Consider the following 21,029-nt stretch of genomic DNA (forward strand, 5'->3'; position numbering starts at 1 on the left):
GGTATGATACCAGGCTGTTTATCCTGCAATCTCAACACAGCCACAGAGCCCAAGCATCAAATTCTCTCAAACTTGTGGTGATAGTAATAAAAATTGCTAAATGCCTTTGAATAACAAATAAATCTGATTAAACACACTCTGCTTATGGCTATCCTGTGAGCAAGAAAGAAAATAAATTGTTAGATACATGATTTATAGAATATTATTCACTTTTCTGAGTAACTGTCTCTGTTCTTGGGTCTTTGATATTCTGATAGCAATGTCCTTTGCAAATAATGCAAAATGATGTATATTTTAGCAGCTACTGGCTAGGTTCTCAAGAGGAAACATTCTCTAATAGCCTGGTGCTCCCGAGGGGCTTTTACAAGCAATAAAATCCAAAGTATACAAGCCAGATTTTTGTCAAATCTTGCTTATACAAACATGAATTTCAGCTTCAGAGATCTTGTTTTCTCATTGCGAGACAAGACCAGATGATGTGCAGCCAGAGTCCTGCATCCTGCAGACATTTGAAGGGTCAACAGCCTACGTGGTAGAGCAAATATTTGGAGTCTGAAGAGTGGCACAGAAACCACCTACTGATTTCTTCAGTGGGGCAGGTGCGGGGAAAGGGCCCTCACACAGCAATCTCCTCGTCCACTGAACTCCTTTCCTGCCTGTACTTTCTATGGCCAGTGGTGAAGAAGGCAGAAAACCTCTCCATATGTGGTGAAAAAAAGGTCTGGTGAAACAAAGGTCAGGTGAAGAAACCTTTGATTTCTTCCTCTTACAGGAGAGGATAAGAAGGATAAAAATTGTTCGTACATCATATTTAATGTGGTAAACCAAATTTTGGGATAAAGTTTATTGAAGATGCCATATCTTCTCACCATTCTTTGCCAAGCTCTACATAACATTTACAGCAGCCAAAAATCTCCAGCAACATTGTCGTTGGTGGCCAGCTCTGAGGGGACCTCTTACTTTCTGCCATGCAAGATGTGGTGTTGGGAACATTTCCTGAAGTATTGGTGTTTTGTTTTCACTAGTACAGTGATTCTGAAACTAGAACTTGTGAACCCAGCTGAAGTCATGCCACAAATATATGTAATTAGGAGCCTAGTGGAAAAAAAATTGCAGAACAGGTCTCACAATGTGACCGTGAGAGAGAAAGGAAGGGAAAGGCATGACTTCCAAGTGCAGCCAGGGTTGGGAACACCTCTAGATAGCCTTGGGCACTCTCGCCAGAAGCTTTCAGACCCCTTACATGGCATGGTGGTGCCCCCAGCACTCTCCGGACTCCATTTGCCTTTCTCGGTTTCCCTTGTGAAAGGATTTTTTTTTTTACATTCAACCCCATGCTCTCTACTTATTAACCTTGAATTTTTCTCCTCAAAATCCCTGTTTGGGTCCCTTGTCTGGTTTCCTTCACTTCTAGTTACTGGAGCTGCCTGCACCAGACCTACAAATAACCTCTTCTATGATCATTTCCCATCTCTATCCTTCCCCTTTATTGGAACGACTGTTCCCTCTTCCTTGAAACTCTAAGCCTTCATTGATTTCTGAATCTCCATGCTTATTTGATCTTTTCTCTTCATCTGCTAATTCAGCAGTAGTTCTACCAATTTTCTATGTGCCAGAGGTCTTAACCTCACCAAGAAGCCCATGGTGCTTGGAAAGGTTGTGTTTTGTGAGGGACAGAGGGGAGCTTCCCCGTGCCAGTTGCCAGCAGATCTGCTTCGAGACACACAGGCTTAGGAAATTTGTCAAGAAAATGCAGTAGGAAAGGCCCACTGGACTGGGAGTGACTGAGCTGCCCTGTTAAATAAAAAAAACCTAAACGAAACTACTGAAATTCTACAGGTCCTGTAGTTGAGGCACTGGCTGCTGATTTTGGCACAGGCTTGCACTGCTCTCACCACAGCAACCCTTCAGCTGGACCCATCATTGCACGTATGGCTGTTTGCTCTGCAAAAAGTCCTGCAGATTTCCTCAGTGCAGTGCAACACGCGAATATCCAAACTTCTGAAGCATTTGTAGTGCCCCAACACTACCATCATTCCTACAAACGTTGCTTTTTCCACCCCTTTTCTCAGCCTCAGAGCTTTTAACTGTCCCTGTTGAGAATAAACATTTGCTGTTCAAAGCAGGGAATAACAACTGCTGATTTTTTTTTTTTTGTCTAGGAAAATCCCATGCCCATTTCAGTTACAGTGCAAATAAATAATAAAATTTGCAGTAATTCATACAATATTGCAATAATAAGACCAAAGATGAGAGCTGCAAGATTTTTTGTTTTCTGGAAAAACTTTGTGGCAGATTCTTTTTTTCTTCACAGACTTTAATGCTGTTTAGATATGTGGCAACAAGGAAAGGATTCACTGAAAGTGCTTAGCAGGTGTGCTTGGAGAAAACCCAACTGAGACTGTGCATTACAGTCAACATCCCCATCAATAGCAAATGTAATATTATTTGCAAAGCTGATATTTAATTCACTGGCTAATGACATTCAAAACCACAGGGAGTGCAATATTTCCATTCTCGAACTTAAACGTGTTTAGTTTTTTGAGTCCGTAGGAGTCTGAATTAGGAAAACCCAGCTGCATCTAAAAACGGTGCGGGAGATCCACTGAAAACAGTTTGGGTTTTCTGTTATCTCTTTATGAATAAATGAAAACATTATAGCAGAAGTTGCTCTTTATCCGTCACGCAAATACAACAGTCGTGACGATTACACTTAGCAGAGGGTGGATTTTGTGAGTCTGTCAGTATTTCCATTTGCTGGTTCAGCCATATATTTTCGGCCAAAATGCCAGGCGTTGCTAACCCTACAGAGTAATTTAACTTCAGTAGGTCATCTGGTTAAAGCTAAGAGCAGAATTTATGCATTTGCATTAAACAAAAGCCTTATGCTTCTTTGAAAGATTATGTTTATAGTGGCCTTTAATAATCGGGCCAAATTCTCGGCTGATGTAATTTGACTGAGTTCTTTGGCATGATATTCCAGCAGAGAATTTGATCATAACATTTACATTCCTATAGCTATACTATAATGTATTTTACATGTAGAGCTGCATGTTAATGTACATAATATATATATAATGCATGTGTACTTATATACTAATAGTATAGTAAATATGCATCCAAACGCACACACTTTTTTCAGTTTGTGATAGCCATCATTTGCTATTAGTTAATGCCCTAAATTGAGAATGGTGAATGTGTTGACATTTTACGTGCCTCCATGGAATAACTATGAAATATTTATTATATGGCAATTATTCTACATAAATATATGTTGTATTTACAGGACAGAGCAGAAAGCCACTGAGAGGGCTGTGACATGAAAGTTCTGCATCGACATTCAAAACAGTAGCAATATTCCCAGCAGCTTTTAGGGCACTTTATCCAATAGGGTGCAGATGAGCTAAGTTTATCTGCATGATGGTTGGTTTGCAAGTTTTGTGGTAAATGATCCAATAAGAGCAGAGTGGATGTATTTTATTTGCACACTGAAATTCTATTGGCAAAAATGCTGCAAAGACAGTTTATATTTTTGTCACACTGTAAAAAGCAACTAACGACCCATGGAGAATTTGGGAAAATGTCCTATTTACATTCCGTCCTATTTATATGGTCTGTTTTTGCATACAAAGGAGGTCTTTGTTTCCGCAGGGTTTGTCAGCACCTGCTAGTTATTCCCCACCAGTAGCCGTAGTCCTCTGTGACATCAAACTTCATTTCCACATGCAAAGAGTTTTGCGATGTATATACATCAGGTGCTACGGTACCTGGCGATTTTGTCTGTGCAGGACATGGTGATGAGCTGCTCCCCCAGCAACACGCCGTCCCACGTCTGAGCTGCGTTATGACACCGGACAGGTATGGTTCCTTCTCCAGATTCAATCTTTGTTCGGAGGTGCCCACGGTATTTTCTCACTATGTGCTTGCTGCTGTTCACTGGGGAAAAAAAGCATGAGAGGCAATAATTAAATGTTTTTAGAAAGAAACTGAGAGGCTGTTTTGATGCCATAGCTTGCATTTGCAGAATCACCCGTCCTTTAAATTGAATGCAAACTTAGATGAGATTACAGCCCAAGAAAGCAGCACAATGCAGAAAAGTATGTGCTCCCTAACGTGGTTGTCTTTTCACATCTACCAAAACTTTTACACAGCCCATGCTGACCTCATGTTCCCATTCCCATTCCCTTCCATATTTAAGAAGAACAGAGGTGCTCTGTTTTTTAAGGAAGCAATACAATTTCTTGTTTTTACTCCATGCTTATAGGATTGAGCTGTGTCAGGGGAATATTTGGAAAACCTTGGTTCAATGAGTGTGATCAAAGACTCACCTGCCTGACCCAATCCAGTCCAATACCCTGGTGTGATATTCAGTGGCATTTTCTGAAAAATTTCAGAACTGAGGTTCTAGTTTGTTATCACGAAATTTCACTGAAAATTCTCAAAAGCTCAAGTTTTAAACTCTGGATCAAAAGCAAATCAAAACTTGGTAGTTATTCATTGCTTAAATTCCCTCTATAATCTCCCTAAAGTGAGGTACACTACTGCTTTGTGTCACACCGATATCTTTTATGCAATTGCCATCCGTCATTTCAGTGATATTATATATATTTGAGTGCAAGGCAGCTAACGCACTTGTCCTGTGCTGCAGGGAACTTAACTGAGTCCTGCAGATATGCAGTAAGTGCAGAAGATAATGACATTTCTAAAGTACTTCACCTTCATTTTTATGAAAAGAGAAAAACTGAAGTTCATTATCAAAATCACTCTTACTCTCTTTATACTGCTGCTTTAACCCTGGATATTTTGGTTGTAAAAGGACAGCAATGTAGGAGCAAGGGAATCCTCTGGGTCTGCTCACTGGCTTACTCTCAGAGGGTTTCACTGGAGGACACCTTCTCTATGAAGCAGACCTCTCACAATTTCCCTTTAGCCCAAAGGAAAATAACGAACGATGGTACATGATGGCCTTTGCTTTCAAGGAAAAGGGGCACTGCTTCTACAGACAGCTTTCGTCCGTATTTCCAACTCTCCAGTGTATTTTTCCATGGCCTGCCCCTCAGCTGGACCAGAAGGCTTCTGCTTGTGAAGGTGATGCTCCTCAGCCCTCAGCGGGCTACGGGGCTGCTTGGGTTCCTGGCACCAAGTAACACGGGGGTGTCACAGGTTGCGGGGCTGACCGAACCTCCGGCTGCGAGCAGCAAGCTCCGTGCAGGCTACCTAGCCGCCTGCTCTCTCCCTCTGTCATTTTTTACCATCTTGGCTTTGTATGACTGTCTGTGCTGCAAGCTCTGGTGGAAACAATTGATTGACTTTGGCTGCTGCCAGTGGATGGTTTACAAAAAGGGAATGGGAAAATAAATCGCTTCAGCCCATTGGGATTAGCAGAGGCAGCAAACACGTGTAGAGCAGCAGAGTCAGCTGTGACCTGCCAGCAGACGGGCGGCTGAGCCCCCACCGATCATTGCCGCGTCGCTTCCTTCCTGCTTTTTTAAAATTTAAGATGGGGATGTGTATGCCAGTGACAGGCTGAACCAGGTACCAACTGGATTGACTGGCCACGGTTGAGACCAATTCCCACCCAAAACCAGGCTCCATCATATCTGAAATGTTTGCAAATATGTAAGGTTTGTTTGTGCTGCTTCAGGAACCGAGTTTGGGGGAGAGCAGTTATTGCACTGCCATCCCCATCAGCAGCGGTGTCCCAGTGGGGGACACGGGGGTACTTGTGCCCCGTTGTCACAGAGCAGCTCACAAACGGAGACACTGCAGTAACCACCAGACTTGGAGCATTGTGGCTTCTCAAACTTCAGTCCTGAGGGAAACTGGGAAAAGCCAATGAAGACAAATAAAAAATTCAATAAGCAAAAATGCCAAACTCTCAGAAATGTCTCAGATCCTCTCCCCTCAAATTGCTGGGCTGTGCCAACACTGTCGGGAAAATATTTTCATGGCCATGTGTGCTGATCCTATGTACATCCCTCTTGCCTGGGATGCCTCCTGCAGTATTGTTCAGAGGATGCTCTTTGAATGGGATTAGCTATCTGGGAACCGGTTCATATTTTTCTTGGGACTCTGTAAGGAAACTTGCTTTTTAAAAACTTCAAGCAGTGGTGAGCAGCATTTTTTATTATTAAACAACAGAGTTGTGGAGAAGGTACCACGAAATTTGGACAACAAAAGGAGAAAGTGATCACTCCTGCTTAGCAAACACATCTCACTGAGCAACAGCAAGAAATGTATAGCAAACCCACTTTGCCTTAGTCTGCACACACCGAGAACTGATGGCACAGCAGAGCTAGACCTCTGCCAGGGAAGCAGTGAAGAGTGACTCAAGAGACTATTGCTGTTTCAGCTGGTAGAAAGTTTGACTTTAAGCAAATCAGTTCTCTTTTCCTAAGCTTTCCCGCAGGTATAATGAAGATAATGATGCTTCCTTCTTCCGCAAATTCGTTTAAAGGTACTGCTCAAAAACTATTTATGAAAACCAGATGCTATCCTTTCAATAAAGATCTACCACAGGAGTCCACCTGTTGGAAATCCCCCAGGACAAAATGAATTTTTAGTGTTTCTTTCTCCATCTTTTTTTTAGAAGAACGTTTTCTCTTGCTAGGCCTTTCTCTCCCCATTTTCCATCTCTCTCTACATTCCTCTCACTTTCTCAGCTCCCACTCTGACCTTCCCCCGTAGGTGCATTGGTCTTCTAAATTACTGTCTTTTTCAGGCAGTTCACCATGTTGATACGCCTACATTTTGCATACATGCGAAGCGACATGTAACTGCTAGGGAATTTTAGTGTCTGCATGACAAGATGAGTAGCCCATAGTTTATGTGACTTTGATTTCACTATGTAAATATTACCTAGTGAGGGGCAAAGCATCCTACAAAGTGCTGACAGAGATAAAGAGAGAGCCAGTTCAGGGGAAGAAGAAGAAGCAGCAGCAGCCTTGCAAACAGCTGTTGAGTACTTGGGGAATGTAAAGCATAGACCAAAAATTTGAGGGCAAAGAGATCTGAAACATTTCTGTGAGATTGGGGGGTCTGCTTATTTCATTTTTTATTTGTCTATTTGGTCTTCTCAGTTTCCCTCAGGACTGAAGGAAATACAAAGACCAGAGTACAGACAGTACAACAAAGTCTGGTTGTTATTGTAGCATCTCAACCCTGGCCTGCAAGTACCAGAAACTGAGTAATAAAGTTTTTAAAAGCATTTAGTAAGTGTGTGCAAGTGCACAGACCATCTCTGCTTCCAAATGCTCATATTAACTCAGCCCAGATATCAAACTTTGCTCCCCGTAATGCGCGTTCTACCCAGGGTGCAGCCAAGCAGACGGCATTAGCTGATAGGATTCAGGCAGCTGTGGCCAGTGTACGCTCACCCTGGGATTCACTTCCACAGCACTGATAAGGGGTTTTAGCTGCTCAACTGCTATTAAATTCAACGGCTAGGGTGTGACTAAAACCCCGTGCTGTACTGCCTGTCTCAGACTGTTCACATTACTGGGGTAGCTGGCACACATGCTCCAAAAGATGATCCGTAGCATTTATATAAATTACTAAGAACCCAAAGCTCTGAATACTTTCAGGTTGACAATGATTAAATAAATCCAGATCTGTAGCTGGAATGCACTTAGTTCTTTTTTAACATGTCGTTAAGTAGTGCAGGAAGATATAAATATTGAACAAAGAAAAAGATGAGGCTCTGTGTCTTTTGCACTGAAGCTTCAGACAGACTCTAGCACATAAGCTGCTTGCCATCGTAAAAAATGCAGTCCACTTGCTGGCACAGCCTGCTACAGATCATTTTAAAGCTGTCTCAGAAATATATTTATTTATGCAACTTAAAGTCACAAACTACAGCCTACTGCTGTTCTGCTGTTCAGTATGATCAAAGCATCAGTGACTATGAGCATTTCTGATCTTTGCTGGGCTGGTTCTCCAACTGCTTAATCTCAACTAATTGCAGGGGAGAAGGCGTCTGAGGATGCCACTTCAACCAGAACAAAATGTCAATTCAAACTGGCATTGGAAAGGACAAATTTAAAAATCATTTGGAGTGGATTTATGATGTGTGCTACACTCAGATGTGGAAATTACTCCTGAGAGTTCCTAAGATAAAAAGGCACTGGATTATTTATTATTGGATTAGAAATTTACACAGGTGCCTTGTATTCAAAATCAGTGAAACCCACTGATTTCAAAGCTTGCCCCTTATTTTCATATTTTCTGCAGGACCAGTTCTGGCTCAAATGGTAATGAAAAAAGCCACTCCATATTTATTATTTAGTTGAAGAGTGAAGAGGAAATGGACGGAGATTAAACAGAATTACGCGAGTAAGGCTCTGTCTGAAATTTTGCATGACTGCCTCAGAGGTTCATTTTCTATTTCCCTGCTTCAGTGGAGGCTGTTCTCTCCTCATGAAAGAAGAAATAAAACAGCCTATCTTGCATTTTTTCAGTGTTGGACCCTCCATTCATCAGCATGGTTTATAAAGCTTCCTTAGAGTGGTTTGAAACAAAGGGGTGCAAAAGAGAAGTGTTAACATCTAACTGCCTTTGTATTTTGGTGGTTATTAGAGATGCACTTTTTCAAGCAGGTGCTGAATAAATGTACAGTATTACTATTTCCGAAGTGTTGAAGTGAGCATCATGGCACACTGAATGCTTTGGATGTGTCTCCTTTGCTGGGTAGGGTGGTGGGTCAAATAAATCTCTGCTGCAATGTGCTTTGGTGACCGGCAGAGAGCGAGGCTAAACTGCAGTGGGCCAGCTTTTGAAAGCAAGAAACTTTAGGGGTATTCTGAAAGAAGCCTGGATTTAGGAAAAAAAGAATAGGTCCCCTCACAACGTGCAAAGCTGAATTGTGGCTTCTAAGGGTAGGATTCATCACACCGAGGGCTAGACAGGTAAAAGCAGCGGTCTTGTCTGAGGGTCTTTGGTGCTACCTCTGCGGCGAGTGCAGGGATGCATCCCTCCCAGTAGGGAGCACAAGCACCTGCCTTGCACGGGTTAAAAGTACATCAAGGTGAATCCCTTAAAGTCAATATATGCTTTTAAAATGTAGGCCAGGAGGCCTGTTGCATCTGAATGTGGTCTCAGGGGGTCTCTTCTGCTCAATCCCAGAGCCATGCAGTGCAGATCTGGGGTTTGGACTGTATCATTAAGCCCTGTACACAAATATAAATACTGAATACATACTTTATCTGAGAATGTTATAAGACCTGGGACATCTGTAATTTGTGGAGTGGAAATTAACAGTTGAAACTGAACTTTACCTTTTCCCCCCTCCCTGCATCTTTCCTGGCTGAAATCCTGGCTTTGGACAGCAAGCAGGTATACCATGACCTGATAAAAGATGTTACCTTCAGCACGTTATTCTTTCTCCTCATCATTAATCTTCAAATAACATTTTTGAATCTTTGTACTTCTTCCATAATTTTTCATCTGCCAATAGATTCAAGTGATGTACAGACAAAGTGAGAAAGCAAAGGCAATTTGCCCATTCATAGTTCATCAATATGTGGTATTTAATCCATAAGAAGAATCAGTGATGGGAAAATCCTGAAGTTTGAATCCAAAAGAACAGAAAGGAAATGAGTGCATTATTTGCCCTTATCTGTTTCAAATAATATTAATTAAATTCTGATTTGTGGTTTGAGCTGTGTTGTTAGAGATAGTAACTGTAGGAAGGGTGCAAGAATGCTACTCTGTCACAGTAAAGTTCATCACTGAGTGTTTTAATGAAAACTCTTCATTTTGTTCCATCAAAATGCCTTCATATATGATTACTGAGGGGCAAAATTTCATCTGTTCAGATGACATAACATTTTGCAAAGACTTTTTATTATTTTTGTAGAATGATATGAAATATGTTGAATGCTCATCCTAGGGAGAGGTGCTAGAATGAAACTAACTGCTAGAGTGGAGAATGGCACTCTAACACATGAAATCCATTTTGCCTAACTTCTAAGTAAGCCCTGGTCTCTCAGCAAGCTTTAACCCCTTGGGACAAAATAAAAATAATATCTGAGAAATAGAACAAAATATGTGCTCTACAAACTAGTTTTCTCAATATCTGTCTTTGAGGAAACCCTGGGATCAAAATGTGAGTAACTAGTTAAAATTCTCTTCAAAACAGTTTGTTGGCAGTAACGTCATGCACCGTTTCCTCTGAGAGTTATAAATAACCGTTACAGGCAAGGAGGAATGAGCAGTACTGGGTCAGGCATGGAGGAGAGCCTTGATGCCACCTACAAACGCGGGCTGCAGATGCCAGCCTGCTCTGCAGTAGAAGTGCATTAGTATGTTGAAGCCAAAAGCACAAGATTTATCGGTGCAATTAAGATTCTGTGCATGTGGCAATCAGGGAAAGTACAACTCAAGCACTTCAAGATTATTATTTTTAATTACTAATTGCTCCTCTCATCTAAAATCAGATGCGCAACGCCATTGCTTTGGAAGTGCAGCTGCCCCCGCAGAGCAAAGTCTAGAGACCTGGCAAAGGGCTGCGCTGGCGCTAACTGTGCGACGGAGAAAACTTCTGCCTCTGAAACCTTCATGAGCCTTGTCACCAGCCACAGAGGCGCATTAGCTGGTCTCCAGCGATGATCAGCTCATCTTTGACAGTGTGGGGAGCTGCTGCTGGTGCCTGGGTCAGCGGCTGAGCAAAGCCAGGGCAGTGGCTGGAAGCTGCGTGCGGAGAGCGAGATGCCCCATCAGGCCAGTGGGGACCACTTGTTCACCTGTGTCCTAAGATATGCGTCATTGTATATTTTTCCTATTTTTTTAAAATGAAAAATATTTTCTCTTAAAGCTAGGCTTTATCTTTTAAATATACTTTGTGTGAAAAATTGTCAACATCACTGGAATTGCCCATTTGGTGAAAATTCTCTCCCCTGCAATGTTTTAATCAAAAAGTTTACACAAACATAAAGGGAATGTGTTATTCATCATAACCCTCTTTCTTTTATCAACAAAACATGCTGTTATTCATGTGGCTTTGGGATTTTTGTTGTTCTTTGGAAATTGAAGTCTTCAACAGTGATTTAAGAAAAATATTGTGAAAGAAGTCAGCAAAATATGAAAATAGAAAATGAACCCTGTGGGACAGAAACAACAGAAATCTGTCAATAATACTGACAGATATTCAGCCCCTCTGTGATTGGTATGAGCCCAGAGAAGCTCTGGTTCTTGCTGTATAACCAGACAGACCCTGGTTCAACTTCAGCTTCTGGATGTGTAGATCGGAATTACTGAGTAAAAGTCCTCCTCTCTGGCTGGAGACATTCAGTCTAGATCATCAGGAAATAGTCCCTGTTGGCCTTAAAAATCTATGGATTGTAATTACTAAATTATTCTGAACAATGATATAATAGTGCTTAGAAGATATAGTGCTTTCCATTTTAAAGTCCTACTCTGAGCATTAATTGCCCTTCCTCAAAGTTGTGACAGCTGGATACCTTTTATTGCCATTTTACAGGTATGGAAATAGAAATGACCAGAGTGAGGTGAGTTGCTCAAGGCTAGCTAGAGAAGTATCAGCAGAACCATGGTTAAGATTAAATTGTTTGTCACTTTTACACAGCTGTCTTCAGATTTCTGTCTTCGTAAGACTCTAAGAAAACTCCCCAGGAGTCTAAGGACTTTCAAAATTCCCAGAGAGATCTTAACTGGACCTGGAGTTGCCTGACAAGCTTTATAAAACTCAGCTCATGAGCTTTACCAGTGACTTCCATTCAGTGGGAGGGTAAATTAGACCAAACTAGATCTGAGTGGGTGTAGTTTTTGCCCACAGGGATTTTTCCCAACTATGTTTCGATCTGTTCCACCCAAAATATGTGCTGTAATTAGGCGCCTATCTTTAGCAGGGTATGGGATGCTGGGGGTGGAACTGGGGCAGCTGTGTCCAGGAGCATGCGGTCTCCTTGTCCCTGCTTCAGGGGACCTTGGAGAACCTCAGACATTATTATGCCTTCGGCTGGACAAATTCGGGGACAAACAGCTTTTCTTGGTGAAATTTGCTACTACTATTCTGAAAGCTTCTCAGCCATGGCCTTTTGCTGATTAATGTAGCCTTTTTATCACATCTGAACACTGCGTCCAAATGCGGTGTTTCACAAAGCAGCAAAACCCATAACAAAGCAGAATCAATAAATACAGTGCAATTCCCTCTGGCGATTCAAGCATTCTGTTAAAATTAGGATCTGATTATAGCTGTGGAAACCTGTTTTCCTGAATCCTAACAAACACATTTTGCTCTACATGAAAGCTTTTCAAAGCTGTGGCCAATGCTGGCTTTGAGCAATCCATAGTTTCCAGCATATTCTTTCTCTTTTCCCAGATAGACACACACTGGGCTGACACATCCTTCTAAAAAATCTTATTTTCTACTTTAAAACTCCCCCTGAAACAACAGAACCCAAATAAGCAAAAGCAGCCAAGAATATCAGAAGGAGAGAGAATTGGGACATTTTCAACACATTGTCAAAGCCAAAGAGTTTTCTCATGATGTATCAGTTCTGACAAAGTTTTGTAACAGAGACTGAAGAAAGGGAGCTGTCTAGCTCAGCTGATAGTGAATTCACTGGAGCCCTGGTCCAGGACTTGGGAAATACAGATTCAAGTTCTTCTTTGAGTCTAAGTGGCCTTCAATGAAAAAGCTCACCCCGAACTAGGCATGGAAAGAAATGAAGTAGGGTTTTTCTACCCCTTGTTAGTGCGCTGCTGACCAGGAGACGTGAAAAATACGGGATGCAATCCCACTTTCACACTATCATTTTATTTCAAAAATTTGCCTGACAGGTTTTGATTTCTTTCCAGCTAGTCAGTACTTTGAGTCCTGAATGTTGTCCATGAAGTGAAGTGGTTGTTCACTAGTCAGCTTTAGCAAAACTCCACTAAAAACCTAACTACCCAGCCTGGCGGAGATTAATGACAAAATATGAAGCAATAGCAAACTTTCACAGGGTGATTAATTGGCACTGAAAGCTTCAGGACTTCCAATGCAGCAAAACAAAAGCCTTTTTCATAGGTGAATTCTGGGGTCAAGCATGATAATACCAACAATAAAACCGTGAGGGCTTTCACAGTCTCACCACACTCAGCCATCACACATCACTAGTTTCTCTGCCAGATTTAGGGGGGGGCTAGAGCTGACCCTAGAGATTGGCAAAAGGTTTAGCATGGCAGGCTGTGTAGGGCATCAGACCTCTCCTTTGGATTACCAAAAGTGATGGGATTTCCAGCACCCAGAACACCTGGACCACGTATTTGCAGACCCTCTGGCACTGCTGCTCTGTCTGAGCAATGGGTCTGTCCGAACATGGAGATGCAACAGCTCCTGCTTCTGCAGCTTTTCCCTCATGCGGCATCAGGACTGCAGGGTTCACAGCAAAGGGCTTGGGCCAGTCCCTGCCTCTGCTCCTTCTGGTCCCCCTGACACGAGTCTTTCTTCTTCTCTCTCTGTTCCCTCCCTCCCCTGCAGCCTTGGAGGAGTAGAGAGTGAGTAGGAGATGCTGGAGGAGGAAAAGCTTCTTGCATTGCTGGAGGTGGGTCAAACCAGTGCCTGCAGGTCCTGTGTGGGTGCTGTGCATTGGAAAAAGGAGAGGTGCTTCACTCATCCCAAAGCTTTCCAGAGTCCCCCCACCCCTCACAGGCCTTATGTTGCTGTCTCTTCCCCACTCCCCCCATCAAAGCTGAACATCACAGACTCCCTTCCCCACCGAACTTTCCCATCCTCGCCGTGGCCATCCTGTCCCAGGGTCCCACTTATCCCTCTCAGCCACACTTCCTTCTCCTGAAATCCCTTTGCCCACCTTCCCCAGAAGAAGAAGGCCCCCCCACAGTCCTAGCATGGACTTATGTTGGATGTTTGGGAGAAATCTTTGAACTGGCTACACGCAGCACCAACTCCACACCCGGGAAGCCCTGAGCTAAATCATACCACTGCTCCGACCTGCAGTGCTCGGGGGGACAGAGGACCACTACACCTGGGCTGGGCACTGCTGACGTCTTTGCCTATCCCGGCCAGAAGCATGCTTCACCTCTGCTCCCAGCCGTGGGTGGTGTGTGTAAGCGATGGAGAGCACTAACCGGAGGGGACAGCCCTGTGACCGTGCTTTCCTTACCAAGTTAACTTGAGTGAAAGCAGCCGTACTCTGAAACAGCATTTCAGCAGCCTGGGAGGATTGAGTTATAAAATGGGGCAATTACTTACAAAACCGGTGACTGCTAACAGACCCAAGCAGGGACGTAAGCTCCTTGACAGACCAGCTTCTAGTTAACTGTAGAAAGTCTTTGCATTTCCTCTGTGTTTACGTGGGTAAATTGGGGCTGTGTCAGTGGCACAAGCAGGGAGGGGCTGTCGCTTCAACAGGACTTGATCTCAAAGGAGGCTGACAAAGGGTGCTGTGCTCACACCCTGAACCCAAACCTTTTGGATCCATCCCAGTCTAGTCTTAATGAAGCAAAAGGACAATTTCTCCTCATGTCCTTTAATAACCGGTTCCCTAGCCCCTGAAGTAATCCAACAGCCTCATGCTGTGTCTGCAATTTCTGCAGCATCCTTTACATGACAAAGGAATTGGAGCTGACCACAGTAATTCATCCAGTGCTAGGATTATTCCTCCGGAGGCAGTGTTCAGCGTTACAGCCTACAGTGCTGTGTGCATTTTTTCTTTCGTGTTACTTCTGGGCATGGTTCTCCATGATAATTTTGTTCTGAGGTCCCCCAAGGTATTGTTCTGCTCAGTCATATGAAAAATAGGAAAGTAATGCACCTTCATCCCAGTTCCACAGACGGCCCATTCATCAGCATAAAATCAACTTTACAACCTAGGAGGAAGCTACTCCATGCACTGACTAGTTACAAATTTCCAATATGGTCTCCCAGGCTGCAGCAGGCCAGCAGTCACAATGGAGTGATACGATACCTGGGAGCACTCGTACAATAGAAGTACAATAGTGTCCAAGCCCAAGGGATGGCCTATGGTTACCCATGATTTTTGTAACAGGGGCACTATATCAATCCGTTAGGACCTGCATTTTCTTGTAGTTACACATATCTAATTTCTTTTTGGATCACTGAGTTATTTAGATGGTTCTTGAAATGCTTTTCCCCCCTTATCATCTACTCACAAGAACAGAATTTGTCCATTTAAACAAAACATGAGATCGGCAGAAGGAAGGCACAGATTTCTTCCCCTTGCACGTCCAATAATGTTCACCAAACCCAATGCTTTTGGGAGGGATTTTAGCCCAGTTGGTGCCATAAGCATCCTCATTATATTTGCATCCAGACACCGGCCTGCAGGACCCTGAATGCAGAGCTCTGGGACTGAAAGTCTCCCAACAGTCACAGGGCATCATTTGTGTCCGTCTTTTGTTGACGGACAGGCTCCGTAGATGGCTTCTGTTTGAACCTGTCCCTCTCCAGCCACTCTGCTCAGGATATGACTTTCAGGGACTCTGATCTGGGGATCATACACAGATGCGATCTGGGCCAGCCCCATCTGAACACAGAGTGCTGAGTCGGGGTGTGGGCAGGGCAACCCTTTGAGGCAGCCCCAGCTTTGGGGGTTAACACAGAACATTTTATCTGAAAATGGGATATAGAATCCAGCAGCCAGAGTCACGGGAAGGGAAAGCACAGGTTTGCACAGTGAAAGCACACTTGAAGTAGAGAGCGCAAACTTGTCTTTCCGGGTACTCTTCAGTTCCCCAAGTTCCCCGAAAACTGCAGTGCACATCTTTTCCCCATCACATCACCTACCAAGGCAATGATCCAGCTCACGTGGTTGCAAGTGGATCCTGTTTAGATGAGAGCTCTGTCAAATGTGTGTGCATGAGAGCTTCAGCACAGCTGTAGGTTAATAGACAAGCAGGAGGAAGACCCCATACGGAGCAGATGCAATGGTGTGTTTCAGACCTAAAGGGAGCGTGGGATAAAACAGGAGCTGGGCTATCAAGGAGTCAATGGTACAAGGCAATACAACATGCTAGCAAGAGACAGAAAAGCAGCCCGGGGGAGAAGAGTGGAGACAAGCCCTGGGGCGAATTTCGTTTGTCTCTTTGGCAATCCGTGTAGTGAAAAAGAGAGAGCGCATCTCTAGAAGATAGACAGACGATGAGGTAAAATCCTGCCAGGGAAGGAGGAGTGGGGAAGTGGAGGATTTATTAGCTCAATTCTTTAAGCAATTAATTTTGTTTTTCAAGAGGCTCTTAAAACAAAAAAATGCAATGAGTCAAGAAGCCCTAAATTAGCTAGGAAGGCACTTAAGCAAATGACGGGCTTGATTATTCTGTGGTTTGCTCTAGATTCAGGAGAAGGTGTAAAATATGCAACCAATATTACAAGGCTAGATGCCCCCATGGCTGCAGCTCCACTTCATGAGCTGTAATGGAAAACATCAGTCCCCTTGAAACTTCCAGGAAACCCACGTTAACTTGGTGCTGTGATACTGCCCGCAGGAGAAGCCAGAAATCCAGGCATACCTTGCTTGGATGCACACAAAGGGAGAAGGCACTGGAAAAGAAGAGGTTGTCCCAGGCTCCCTGACCTACAGCACTGAACTGAAGGAGGGGCAGAAGCTGAGTGTGCGAAGGAGAAATCAGAGAGTGGCGAGGACACTGGGAACATGTTGGCTCTTCACCACATAGCTGTGCTACAACCTTGTGGGTGACCTTGGAAAATGATGAAAAGAGTCTTGGGAAGGAGACTGGCTGGAGAGAAGGAGCCAGGACAAATCCATAAAAACTCTCACAACTGTCTGAAACCCCTCTGGCATTTCCCAGCCTCCTATTCCTGCAACACCACCGACCCTGGCTGGTCTCCTCTCCCACTGTCACCCGCTCCTGCACCTCTCCCCTCAGCTTCCTCCCCTACTCTCTTGGGTTGTACCAGCCTCTCCCAAAGCTCCAACTTCACTTGAATCCCCCCGTAAGCTCTTCCAGCCTCCTGACCTACAGGCACCAAAAAAGAGTTAGAAAACCCCTCCTTGCTCAGAGCAGCCCTGGTCCAGCTGGGTTTTGCCTCTCTTTTAGAGCTGGCTAAGGATGTATCAACAAACAAGTCAGCTCACCTCTGACCCAAGAAGGGCGTCGTTGCAAATCAATGTGAGATTTTCTCTTTTTGTCCCTAATCTCTTACTTTCCTGCATGAACCTGGCATGGGCGTGGGCTCCCTGGATCTCTCCTCTGCATTGCAGCTCTTCACATGAACCACGGTAAGGTCAGGCTTTTACAGATGCCGCTAACTTGGTACCCTGCACTATCCAGTAAGAAGTAAACTGGGTTTCAAGTGCATGTGAGCTTATCTCCTCCCTTAGCAGAACAAAGCTCATAAGGAGGAAATGTGAGGCCTCCCTGAGGGTGCTGGGAAGACATGGTGGATAATAGGAAATTTTTGGAAGGAGATTTGAGAACTGGATTTTACTTACTCCCTATATTGATAAAGGCTTATCGTATTCCTTTGCAAAACCAGAAACCACATGGTGAGACACCGTTTTTAAATGTTAATGCATCTTTAGAGAATAATCAGTAATGTTTGATGGCTTGTGCTAGCTCTAGGAGAGGCTTCTTTGTTGTTTAAGAAATGAAACAGCATTCATCTGGAGTTTCTTGTCATTACTGGATGAAAGAAAGGTTATTTCTTTAGTAAAAAAAAAAAGAAAAGAGAAGATCTGAATGATAAACATTATAAAATACTTATCTTCCCAGATGTCTCTGGGATAATGAGAGCTAAAAGGAAATGCTTATCTCACTGAAGGATGGCTTTTGGCAACACGGCTTTTTATACAGTGCTAAATTATTTTAAGAGCCCAGGACAAAGGTAGAGGGATCTGCTTAAAAGAGTGAAATACAAACCAGATGTAGTGCCCCTTCAAGTCCTGCTAGTGAATCACTGTGTAACCTTGGGTAAGCCACACAGCCCTTTCTGCCTCAGCTTCTGCACTGGGACAATAATTGGTGTAATAACTGACATGAAAAGTATTTTTGTGGCCACCTACAAGTTTACTGTGTAAGTGTCAGGTGTTGCGTGATTATGTATTTTTAAACACAGCTTCCTGTACGTACTGTTATCTAAAGAAGCATTCCCTCATTAGCTGGCAGATGTATGTGCTTTTTGAAGCAATCCATGAGCCAAGTACGGTTCACCTCCAGGGCTGGGTTCAGTTGCTATCAATAGGTAGCGCTGGCCGCCAGCTGCCCAAAGCACCCGATTCCTCAGGCATGAAAGAGCAGAATCCATCCTGGATAGTCTTTGGTTGTTCTCGAGAACAGATCACATTTTAAAAATAATTACATATTTTGGTGCTTCCAATTCTGATGTCAACTAAGGGGTGCCCTGGGAAGGTGTCTTTTGGAAAACATGAGGGCCTTTAACCAAATATAAAGCTTTTTTAGATATCTCTTGGTACACACATAAAGTGGGAAGCCAAAATCACTATTCAATTTTGATATTCATAGGCATTTCCTTTTTTATTTTTAATTTTGTTTTTAGATAATGCTGTGTCTCCTCATTTTGTTCCTCATCAGGAATTTGTCAATTTGCTGTTTGCCTTTTAAAAATTTGCTTGCTTTTCTTCATTTTATAAACCCTGCTGACAGAACGTAGAAATCATGTCAGGTAAGGAAGTATATTTCCTTCCTGAATAGGTGCATTCTGCTTTCTTGCCCCAGCAGGCTGCGTTTCACACATGACAAAAAGATTCCAGTCTGGGGAGAATAATACCTAATCGTTAATAAATAACTTGTACAAATAAGAACCAGGAGTGAAACTACCGCCTGATGGATTTGCCTGTGAGGATGTTAGGTCGTTTTGTGACCTTGGATGATTAATTTTACATTCCTGTGTCTATGCTTCCTCCTCTATCCATTCTTCTGTCTTGCCTGCTTCACATTCAAGGTAGTCAGGGCAAGGACTGTTTCTCATTATATGTACGTTTAGCAGCCAGCACTGTGGGTATTACAGCACTGTAAAATGCATGTATGAGAAGCAATACCCAAGGGCAGAGACAAGATCGCACCTTGTGCATCGCGCATTGAATCATGGAGTGACAGACACATGTGATAACAAGCCACAAACCTCTCGAGTCCCCTGTCCCTTGTTGGGCACATCTGCCTGTGGCTAGGCAGGGGCAAAGCTGTTGCAGTGGGTTCACAACAAGGATATGCCTCTGCGATGGGAGGGCAATGACAGGGACATGCATGTTTGGAGGGGGGATGAGATGAGAGAACTGGGTCATGTGGTGGAGACGGGATGTCTCTTCATGGACAACAAGCTCTGCAGGTTTCTTGGTGGCATCCACACTGGCTCAAGACCTGATTTGTTTGCCTCACTTGCAGGATCACCTCTAGAGGAGAAATCCCTGGAAAACCATGTTTCCACTTAAATGCCATAGGTATGGGCCCAGGGACTCTAAGGCTGGTGTGGTGGACTTCATCTAGTCCATCTGCTATGCAGTGGCCATGTGGCTGATCTGACATAGGCAGGATGGCCTGGCAAGGATCCCTTCCAGAAGGGTTCTGACATTATTTACTGCAAGGGCAGGTGGTATTTGGAGAGAGTGTGACCTTCAACCAACACTACAGATGTGCCATATAGTGTCGTATCTTACCGTATCGTATTGTATCGTATCACACCATCGCTTTACGTCAGACTCCAGCCGCTGCAGCCTGGACAGCTCAGGTTTGGTGTAAATGCGACCCATCAACCCATAAGTACTGCCTAAACTTTGAGAAAAATCCATGCATCCCCAGCTGGAGACCTGATCCTCTGGTCCAGCCCATGGCCATGGCTCCAGGTATCTCTTAGATCATGAGGACCTTTCCCAAGGCATTTATTTACTGTCAAGGTTGCATTTCCTGCTAAGCTGTGGGGACATATTCCCTAGCAGAGCCACCGGGGCTCAGGCATGCAGAGCAGTCTCCCACTGCCTTGCCCAGCTCCGATGTTCCCTGCACACCGTCCCCCAGTACGCGGGACCAAGCACCAGTCGCACAGACACACACAGCCACACAGCCCGCAGTGTTTCTGCTCTCGAGTGAAACACATTTTCTGCAAGCAAACAAAGAAAGAAGGACTGATCTTAAAAAAAAAAAAAAAGGAAAAGGAAAAAAAAACATGCAAAGGGGAAAAAGGAGAGGGAAGAATTTTTTTTCTTACAGTCGGTTGTGATTTCGTAGGGGGAGTTGAGGCGCGCGTCTCCGCAGGGTGAAGTGCTCACGTACAGATGGAACAGGATGTTCTCCCGCAGCCTGTAGCCTCCCTCTTTTAATCGCACGAAGATTGATCGCTCCCAGTCTTCTCGCCGTTTGCTATGATCACAAAAGAGGTTCCAGGTCATTTGTTACACGCCAAATCAGAAACATTTCTGCTCTCTCTCTCTCTCTCTGTTTTTCTCCCTCTGTTTGTTTGTTTTTATTAGCACCTGGCATAATATATTTCGCCTAGTGACAACAAGAGAAAACCAATAAGCTTCTCCAAGTGAAGAGATGTGTGAAGAGGGTCAAAACTGCCAAAGAGCTTTTGGCTTGCTTAACTAGAATATATTCTAATGATAAAATGTGTGGATTTTTGAAGGGTAACTCTCCTTCCTTACATGCATGGAGGCATAAACACGTTGATTTTAAAGAGGTTCTGGTGCATGAAGAAAGGAAAAGTTCTCTTAGGCTCTTATGTGAACAGATCAGCTCTGCTCATCACAGTGCTCAGGCACGTGTTTAAATCCCATTAACATCACTGCAATCGAGATGTGTGTTTATATGTTCCACTGAAAAGGGCCTCTAATGAAGCCCCCAGATTTTAGGACCCCTGCCAACCCTCCCAGCTCCCCAGGCATTGCTTTTCATCCCCACTCAACCAGAGCCACCTACAAGTGCTCCATCTAAGCCAGCAACATCTTCTTGGTCACTTGGCATTTTTGGAAATCAGAAGCCATCCTGAAAAGTGAGGACAAAACTTGTGCGGGCTTTTCTCAGCTGAGTTGAAAAAGATACTTATTAAGATGAAGCTTTTATCTTTGCAGTGGTTC

General features: G+C 43.7%; 1 protein-coding gene across 1 annotated transcript in view; it reads right to left on the minus strand.

Annotated features, from left to right (window-relative positions):
• The window catches only part of LOC104078597 (double-stranded RNA-specific editase B2-like), a gene marked incomplete at its 5' end in the record, with an annotated part of 40,559 nt that overhangs the window by 18,629 nt on the left and 901 nt on the right, over positions 1-21,029 (minus strand). The window contains 2 exons of the mRNA XM_009580288.1: positions 3,768-3,936; positions 20,162-20,320. Of these exons, the coding sequence (XP_009578583.1) occupies positions 3,768-3,936; positions 20,162-20,320 (328 nt within the window). The remainder of the gene's footprint in view (positions 1-3,767; positions 3,937-20,161; positions 20,321-21,029) is intronic.

The sequence above is a fragment of the Fulmarus glacialis genome, unplaced genomic scaffold (genome assembly GCF_000690835.1).
Source record: "Fulmarus glacialis isolate BGI_N327 unplaced genomic scaffold, ASM69083v1 scaffold35860, whole genome shotgun sequence".
NCBI classification, from domain to species: Eukaryota; Metazoa; Chordata; class Aves; order Procellariiformes; family Procellariidae; genus Fulmarus; species Fulmarus glacialis.